General features: G+C 42.5%; 1 protein-coding gene across 3 annotated transcripts in view; it reads left to right on the top strand.

Moving 5' to 3' along the window:
* The window catches only part of MANBA (mannosidase beta), a 74219-nt gene that overhangs the window by 1972 nt on the left and 62538 nt on the right, over window positions 1-9709 (top strand). The window contains exons 1-3 of one of the 3 annotated variants that reach the window (XM_037896976.2): window positions 110-370; window positions 8305-8399; window positions 8899-9004. In XM_037896976.2, the coding sequence (XP_037752904.1) occupies window positions 179-370; window positions 8305-8399; window positions 8899-9004 (393 nt within the window). In that variant the 5' untranslated portion in view covers window positions 110-178. Of the gene's footprint in view, window positions 1-109; window positions 371-8304; window positions 8400-8898; window positions 9005-9709 lie in introns of those variants that run through there. The other 2 variants (XM_037896974.2, XM_043545255.1) reach the window with 2 other exon arrangements.

Below are 9709 nucleotides of genomic sequence, written 5' to 3'. Positions count from 1 at the left end.
CGCCCAGCGCGGACTGCAAGCGGGCTGCCGAGGCCCAGTGCATTAACCCAACCAGTGCGTGGCGCCCCAAGGAAGGCGTCTCCTCGCGCCCCTCCCGCAGCGCCGCGCGTGCCTAGCGGCGGTGGCTCCTCCGGGGCAGGGGCCAGATGCTCGCGGGCGGCTCGCGGTCGCTTCCGGGATGCGGCTGCGGCTGCTTCTGCTGCTTGCGGCCTGTTGGGGGCGGGGGGCGTTGTGTGGCAGCCCCCCCGGCCCGGCGGTGCACAGCCTGCGAGGGAGCTGGTGGCTGGGCAACGGGAACGGCTCGGTGGTGCTGAGAGGGGAGGTGCCCGGCTGCGTTCACACGGCCTTACTCCGCCAGGGCCTCATCCAGGTACTGCGTGATGCGGGCTACGGCTCTCTCCTGCCAGGGGCCCGGCCCGGGGATTAAAGCGAACCGCGCCTAGGAACGCCCCCCCCGCGCAGACGGTGTTTCCGTCTGGCTGGCTGCCCATCCGGCTGCTGGGGTCAGGGCATCGGGCTGCGGGTGGGTCTCCCTCCTCGTCGTGTTCCTGCTCTAGCCCGGTGCTGCGGGGTTTCGGGTGCGGGCAGGGCCTCGGAGTGGGCAGTGCTCGGGTGGTTTTGGTGGATGTGTATAAAAAAGAAACGAATAAAACACGGTGATTTGGGGGCTCATTGTGTTCTGTCCAATGTAAAAACGTGAAATAAAAGGCAAGTAGCCTGGGAGCACTTGAAAGGGAGCCCTAAGGCCCTGCCTCTGAGAAAAATACTACAGTGGTCTCAAACACTGCAAGTTTCACTCGCCTGACTGCAGTATCTGGGGCTATTCCTGTAACAATATGTTATGTTTATTTCACATCTTTAATGTCAAAGGAGGCCAAATCTTGCTATGAACAGCACCACTGAAATGCAACCATCTCTCAGTAGTCCAAATTGGATGTTGATTGCACAGCATCCTGCATAGTCTGGGGGAGTGCAAAAAACGTGGCCAACAGCACCAGCACAAACGTCTTGTCTTGTGAAAAGCATCCCACTCTTGTAGTGCCTTTGATGTCCACTTGGTACAGACAGAATGGAAGTGTTTAAAGCCCCACACAGTAGAGTGCACATTTATTCAATTTGTCCAGGACAGAAGGATGAAATCCTGAACTGACCCTGTTGAACTTTGAGTTGTGTTTGTAGGGAGTCAGGGGATTTCCAGGCTGATGCTTAGTCCACTAAAGGAACCCCTCAAGGTCCTGCAGAATTTTGATGGTATGCATAGATTTGTAGTATTGTAGAAGAGGCAAGTCCTGGCTTTTTTGTTGTATCATGAAATGCTTTACTACTTTTAGAGAATTGTTCGTATCAAAAGATTTTCAGAGTTTTTGCAACTTGTATTTTTTTATCCTTTCCTGCTTCTTTTAGCTTTCAGGTTTAGGAGAGCTCCATTCCTGTAACAATGAGTTCCAATTCTTGTTCTGTAAATCAATGGCAAAACTGCCTTTTCATCGATTCAGAGCAGAAGACGACCCAGTGTCACTCGTAATCCACATGTTTTTTGTTTAGGGTTAATCTGGCCTCTTTCACGCATATGGGGGTGTATAATTGATAGACTTTTATCTCTGCTGGAGCAGCAGTAATGCTGTGACTAAGTCCTTCAAGGGCAATGGAAGTTATCTATGACCAGTGCGTTGAGTCATACATGTAAGGAAGTACTGTTGTAATGGAAGACTCAAACGTTTAACTATTCTTTTTGAAATGAGGAAGTGTGGTCACTAATTTAATTGAATTGCTGTAAATGGGCCAATAATTTCAGTTTTGAATGGGAGCCGGGCATTTGGGGCTTAGGCCAAGCTCATGCAGAAGGGCAGAACCCCTGTGCGTGGGTGGAGCCCTTTGACTTCAATCAGCCTTCATGGTCAGTTAGCCTACAACCTAATGGCTTGTCTACTCACAGATTTGCATGGGTTTAGTTAAATTTGTGAAAAAATTATGTGGACATTTAAAATGGCTTATTTTGGTTGGGGGAGAGGGGAAACCTTTGATCCACTGGAACTCAGCTGCTTGTGATGTGATCCATTCATTGTATCCAGCAATTTAAAAAAAAAAAAAAAAAAAAAGGTTACAAGGGACAGTTCTCCAAATATGTGTAAGGTCTGGGTGACACTGTGAGGGAAAAAATGGGGTGATTTTTCAGAGGAACTGACCACCTGCTGCTCACTTCAGTGACATTCATTGGTGGTTAATGCCTCGAAAAGTCAGGGCACCTTTTTTTAAGGTGTCCAAACATGGACTTAAGGGCCTTGGATCGTTCTTCTTTCTCTTTTATTCCTCCCTCACCCAGAATTGATGTCCTCTGTCATCACGCTTAAAGAGAATAGTCAGCCAAATATCTTTTAGGTCTTATTCAACCAAGCAAAATGTATCCGCATGTAACTTATGCATGAAAGCTTTATGCTAGCAATGGTGATCCTCTATTATGTGTACTTCAAATATTGTATGATGCCATTTCTGCTGGCAGGTGGCTCCTACAGAATTCTTGGCACTGATGGACAGGGCTCTTGTAGCCAGTTTTTTTTTACCAGCCATTTGCCTTTACATGGGGTCTCTGTTTTGTTATACTAGCTGCTTCTCTGATTTGCAGAGCACTATAGTGCAGAGAATTCCATAAATATCTGAGCTCAAGTGTCTATATGTCACAAGTAATGCTTGTGCAGTTCTGAAAATGAAATCTGTTTTTACCAGGAATTTAATTACCAGTTTGTCTGAATTGTTGCATTTGACATTTTCTCATAGCTGATATTTTTCAGAGCCACTCAAAGAACAACCATGTCATCCATCAGGTGGTTCTATTATTAGTTATTATTTATATTACTGTAATGTGTAGGAGCCCTGCTCATGGACCAGGACCCCATTTTGCTAGGCATTAAATGGCATTCATTGAGGAAAATAATTGGCTGATATAAATGTAGTTTTCTATTCAGATGTTTACTGCAGTGTGTGGGTTGAAACTGTCCTGACAAATTAGAGAGCCAGAGTGAAACTGACTAGTATTGAAGGCTCTATACGTTCAAATAGATTTTAGTTGGTATTGTAGGCCCCCTTGAATAGAGGAGCCTCTGAACTTTACTGGGAGTGTTCCAGTTGGGAAGATCCAGTGTGCTGCAATCTAGCCTTAGCGACTAGGTTGTGCAGGGAGTGGGGAGGGCTCCATTTTTGGGGAGAGAAGCCAGATTGCTGGTGTGGAGCTCTGTCCATACCAGGAGCTGCTGCTGGGAAGCCGGCTGGGATTTTGATTGAGCAGGGAGCTTCAGAGGTGGTTGGCGGGTGGCTTCACTGGAGCCAGGGGAGAGACTAATGCTGTGCCTAGAGCTGATTAAGGTGGGCCTGCAGTGAAGGAACTGTGAGAAACCCCCACTCTTGTTTGGGAAAGTACTTGCAAGGGAAGGGGCACAGCAGAGTGTCTGAGGAGAGGCAGAGTGATTTTCCCAGGACCCAGAGCTGCTGACATTTGACAGGGACAACTCCAGTCTTCAGAGGGAGTGTGCAACTTCTTGCCTTGGCTGGACTGATACGCAGAACCAACTGAGTGCCGTCTCCAGTTTCAGATCTTCAAGTGCGCCCACGCAAGCAAGTGGCTAGGACTCTGAAATCCAGAGGAGTCTACGCTCCAGGGTGGGGTAAATGGTGGCAGTGTAAATGCCAGTTAGATAAGTTTCATTTATTACTGTATACTATATTTGTTAATTGATTTTATTCAACTGCTCCCTGGGGATTTAAATTAGTAGTGACATTTAATCTTAGTCGGTTATACCCTGTTTCTTTAAGTTCTTAAGTAAAGGTGTGTTAACTCTAATTTAAGTATATTGGATGTATATTATTTATAATTGGTATTTTTGAGTTAGACACAAGCCCCAGGTTATTAGTACTATTTGAAGGGGTTCATTCCGGGAGGTTCCCAAGGTATGCCATTGAGTGTGTACAGGATCCAGCCAGGTGGAAGCACCGCCAATTTTAAGTTCCTTTAGGAATAAAGGGACTGCAGCAGAGGGGTGGATAAAGGATTCCCACCTATTCAACATCACCACTGGGATACTCAGGATCTCCTTTAATGTCAACAACATCAGGCGCCCAGGCACACAGGTCAGTGTTGCCTGCTCCGGAGTAATCCAGGGAGGAAAGGGGGGATTACAGTATTTAGACATGAAAAGATTAAATATCACTGCTCTATACAACCTCTTTTAGTTAATGTCTTGTGAATGGATATGGAGTTGAAGTAGATGGAGAGAAGTATCAGTAGCCTTTAAAATAGAATACATACGCTTCCCGGGTTACGCAAGACCCGACTTACACAAATTCGCACTTACTGAAAAAGTTCCATAAGCCAGAAATAGGATTTTCGAGTTGCGGAAATTTTTGCGTAACCTATGGGTATATGTCTCCAACTTATGCAAAATTCGAGTTACGCAAGGCTTTCCAGAATGGAACGTTTGTGTAAGTCGGGGGGGTCTGTATAAAAACAATATTCAACAGCATATATTAATATTTCTGTCAGCTTCCCAACTTATCTTTGTCTTTCTATTCTGTAGCTTTTGGCTTAATATTCAATTGAAACACATCTTATGAGTAAGGTGATATTCAGTTAAATGTCTTGTCTGTATAAGCACTGAAAACATGAATGGCTTAAGGGTGAATTTACAAAACTAATATTCCAAGAATACAATCTCTTCATTACTACCATGAGTTAAAATTCACATGAAGCTGTAAATATGTGAAAATGGGCTTTTGGAAAAATTTATAGGTGTTCTGACTGCATTCGTTTCACAGAAATTAAAAAGAAAAGGAGTACTTGTGGCACCTTAGAGACTAACAAATTTATTTGAGCATAAGGTGCCACAAGTACTCCTTTTCTTTTTGCGAACACAGACTAACATGGCTGTTACTCTGAAACCTATCCTGAAGGAAAACCCATCACTCTCACAGATCTTGGGAGACAGGCCAGTCCTTGCTTACGGACTGCCCCCCAACCTGAAGCAAATGCTCACCAGCAGCCACACACCACACAACAGAACCACTAACCCAGGAACCTATCCTTGCAACAAAGCCCATTGCCAACTGTGTTGACATATCTATTCAGGGGACACCATCACAGGGCCTAATCACATCAGCCACACTGTCAGAGGCTCGTTCACCTGCACATCTACCAATGTGATATATACCATCATGTGCCAGCAATGCCCCTCTGCCATGTACATTGGTCAAACTGGACAGTCTCTACATAAAAGAATAAATGGACACAAATCAGACATCAGGAATTATAACATTCAAAAACCAGTTGGAGAACACTTCAATGTCTTTGGTCACTCGATTACAGACCTAAAAGTTGCAATTCTTCAACAAAAAAATTTCAAAAACAGACTCCAATGAGAGACTGCTGAATTGGAATTAATTTGCAGACTGGATACAATTAATTTAGGCTTGAATAAAGACTGTGAGTGGATGGGTCATTACACAAAGTAAAACTATTTCCCCATGTTTATTCCCCCCCCCCCCGCCCCCAGAATGTCCTCAGACATTCTTGTCAACTGCTGGAAATGGCCCACCTTGATTATCACTACAAAAGGATTCCCCCAACCCCCGCTCTCCTGCTGGTAATAGTTCACCTTAAGTGATCACTCTGGTTACAGTGTGTATGGTAACACCCATTGTTTCATGTTCCCTATGTATATAAATCTCCCCACTGTATTTTCCACTGAATGCATCCGATGAAGTGAGCTGTAGGTCACGAAAGCTTATGCTCAAATAAATTTGTTAGTCTCTAAGGTGCCACAAGTACTCCTTTTCTTTTTGCGAATACAGACTAACACGGTTGCTACTCTGAAACAGAAATTAAAGTATCTCTGGGTATAGATAAATATTCTAGCAATGTGACTTCCATTGTTCCAGAAGGTGTTGAAAATAAGAACACCTTGAAGTTGGATGTAGTGACAATTCATGTTTTACATGTTCGTGTTCTTCTATGACAGTAATGTTCTCTGAAAACCTACCTTCAGTGGAATTCTCTTACTGTGTTCCACATAAAATACTATTGCAAAATGAGTTTATGTAATGTGAACATGCAAAGCAGTTTCAAATTGCATCACAGCAAAGCTATTGCAATATTTTTATTATTTTTGTTTAAATCACAAGGAATATATAATGAAATACAAGAATTGTATTACAGGGAGGAATCAAAAATCAGTGTAGCCATCTGGAGGAGACAAGCAATAGAAAGTATATAGTAGTCATTTTTGTTTTCTTACGGCCTCCGCCAAATCCCACTTCTGTTTACTTCAAAGAGCATTGGATCAGGCTTGCACTCAACAAAAATTAGAAAGATATGAAATAAAATATACTTATAGGTGCGTTTTATTCTATCAGCTGTATTGTAAAGATCTGTCAGAACCGGGAGAAGGGCAGAAGTTTAGAGCCTATATTCTGCTTCTATAATAAAGACAAGCTATGAGATTTTGGCTATTTCCTAGACTTAAACGTGACCTGCAAAGGAAAAAAATGTTTTTGTGTCCCCTTTTATTCTTTATAATGTATAAAGAAGGCTTGATTGCCTGAGAGGGGGTAGCAAGGAGGCAGGGCCATGCCCTACCCTCTGCACAGGCCCATGAAGTAGCGTATGTCCTGCTGGGAGGCTCCAGAAGAGAATATATTACTTGAGACATATCCTCTCCTGGTGTTCCCTCAGGTGCTGTGACTCTTCTGTGCCCTACACAATACTGGGTGTAAATCACACAATCTAGCCTTATATGTTGTAAAAGGGATACAAGAAGAGCCCCTTCAAAGAAATCTGAGTGCAGGACTATTAATATTGATACTGACATACGAGATGAGAAAAATTGAGTTGCAGCAAGGAAAATAAAAGGACTGACCAAATTTTCTTTCTCTCAGTTTGAATCTGGGCATTCAGGCCCCAGGAATAACTCTTAACATTCTAGAAAGCTTCTAATGTTACGTAGTGAGTCTTGCTGCCTCTGTGCTCTTTCCAGCTAAGCTTTGGGTAAAGTACATCAGCAGAATCTACAGCTATTTGTTTTAGGAAACCAATTCAGCTGAGAAATTGCTGGAGAAAGATGAGATGCTGTCTCAGTAGGTGCCTCTGATGTACACACTGAACTGTCTGACATAAACATCTTTCTCATGTTCAGACACCACAGTGAGACTTTTTATGAGCTGGGTTCCACTCTTGGGTTAACTCTTCTACTAGTTCATTTGGGTAGTCCCACAGACTTCAGTGGGGCTACTTGCAGGAGTAAGGGTTGCAGGATTGGGCCCTTAATATATCATTGTTACTGTTATTTCTTCAGAGCCATTGTGTGTAGTGTTTTACTGACAAGTAGAGGACCGGGCCCTGCACTACCATCTACATCTGTGCAAAGTGGAGGTAAAATGCTACCAAAGAGTCAGACTTCCTCACTGACACTCACTTTTTCCAGGTGTAAGTGGCTGCACAAGGTGCAAGGCAGTGGAGTATCAGGTCCACACACCTGCCCCGAGTTGTTTGCAGTCTATGTGAGGTACAAAGTGACCCAACATAAGGAAAGGAACATCAAGGAAAAGGGAGTGGGAATGAGTTGTAAGGAATGTGCTTATAATTCTTGAGTGAGCGGTATGACAAAAAGGAAAATAGCACATTTGTTATAATTACAGTGAGGTTCTCACGTAACTGTCTTTTGGGGGGAAGAACAGAGAGAGACATTTTAATTTTACTCAACCAACCAAAATGTGTTTCCCCTTTTCCCTCCCCTAATATAACAGTGGAATATATTCCTGTCATATCAGGAGTGATAGGTGTGGATTTCTAGGGATGTTGCTGATATTTAAAACCATACAGGTTTGTTCACTATAGTTTCTAGAGGTTTGAAGATTCTATTTCCCTGGCCCTTATGATCTTGTCTGTTCTGTATGCTCTGTCATTGTGGTGGTGGTGGTTCTGCTACTCTCTCTCTCCTTTTGAATTGCTACCTCTGTTGAATTCTTTCTGTTTCCAGCCCAGCATTACAAGGGCCAAATCCTGCTCCCCTTACTTCTAAACATGAGTACAGCAAGCAGAATTTAATTTAACCTATATGTAGTTACTGTCAAAATGTTCTAAAGCTGTTGCTTTCACATATCACTTCAGAAGCGGAAGAAATATCTGAGCTCCTAAGGCTAACCAAATTAAGATAATTGGATTGTGCACTTGCAGAATATCTGAAAATGACTCACCTACTAGATAACAGTATTCATTTTATTTGTGTAACACTGCAATGTTTTTTGTTCATCTATCAATAGGATCCTTACTATAGGTTTAATGACCTGGCCTACAGATGGATCTCCTTGGATAATTGGACTTACAGCAGGACATTCAAAGCCCCTTTTGATGTCAGGTACGCAATAAGAATAGTTTTATGTTATCTTCCATGCAGAAATGTTTGTTGTTAAGCAGTCAGCCCCAAATCCACCGATTACTTTCAGATGTAATAAACCAAATTCTGTAATGGGATATAAGCTTCAAGCAGCCTGTTGCTAAATGTCACTTAGTGGGTTTCTTTTTCTTTTTGAAGATTTTTTTCCCCATTGTCAAAAAATGATGTACAAATTCCGAACTGCTGAAGGGCAGTAATAAAGCTGATAGGAAGCAAGCAGCCACACATCTGATATCTATTGGACATGGGATGTTGTGCTGTGTTGTGAGTCTGATCCATGTCAGCTGTCATTTTAATTTGAAATTATAAAGATGGTTACACTGAGGAAAGTATTTTTGTAACCCATTGAAACAGCTGCTATTTAGGATACTGGGGACATAGATTTCAGTATTGACTCTCTCCATGTGTAGTTAATTCAAAGTACCCTAATAATTTTACATTCCTGTGTCATCATTCATAGCAAATGGCAGAAAGTGAATTTGGTTTTCGAGGGAGTAGATACAGTAGCACAAATCCTGATCAATAATGTCACTGTTGGGAGAACGGACAACATGTTCAACAGATATGTGAGTAATGCTGGTATTTCTAAAGGCAATTCTACACTTGTCTCAAAACACTTTTCTGCAAAGCGGTTCATACCTCGACAAGTACACAATAATACCCCCAATGTGTTCAGTCCAGAGTAAAGTGTAGTGGACTAGACTTGATAATATGTCATAGGGTTTGAAATGTCTTTATCTGAGAGCCATACAGAAAGCCACCTCATTGCTGTGAAGGGGAGGTGCACTGGCTTCCCAGTGGGAGCAGGATCAGGCCTAGAGAAGAACATTTCATGTTGTAATCTAGAAGAAGTATGGCAAGAGGAACAGTTTACCTAATGATATGAGTCTTGCTTCTTGGGAACTGTCACAGCTCTAAGAAAACTGAAGTTTAAATCAGTTATATTAGCTGTAAATCTGCTTATTAATTGGTATTAGAATGCTGCTGCTTTACATGTGAATGCTGAAGTGTAAATGCATGCAGTGTAAAGCTTACTTATAAATGTTTTTCTGCAGTTTCTTTCTTTTGTTCTTTCATTCTAATAGAGTATCTAAATTCCCAGGCCTTTTGATGTCATTGTGTTGTCTCTTTGATCCTAGTCTGTATCAGTATGACAGGATCAGGTACTAAATAGTCACAGACCTTTTTTAGGATTGCCATAATTGTACTAAATAATTTTGTAGATTTCAATTATAAGGTTGTGCTAGGTCCTATACAAACACTTAGTAAAA

This window comes from Chelonia mydas, chromosome 4 (assembly GCF_015237465.2).
Source record: "Chelonia mydas isolate rCheMyd1 chromosome 4, rCheMyd1.pri.v2, whole genome shotgun sequence".
NCBI classification, from domain to species: Eukaryota; Metazoa; Chordata; order Testudines; family Cheloniidae; genus Chelonia; species Chelonia mydas.
Note: the sequence above shows the minus strand (reverse complement) of the source record. Positions and strands in the feature narration are given on the sequence as shown.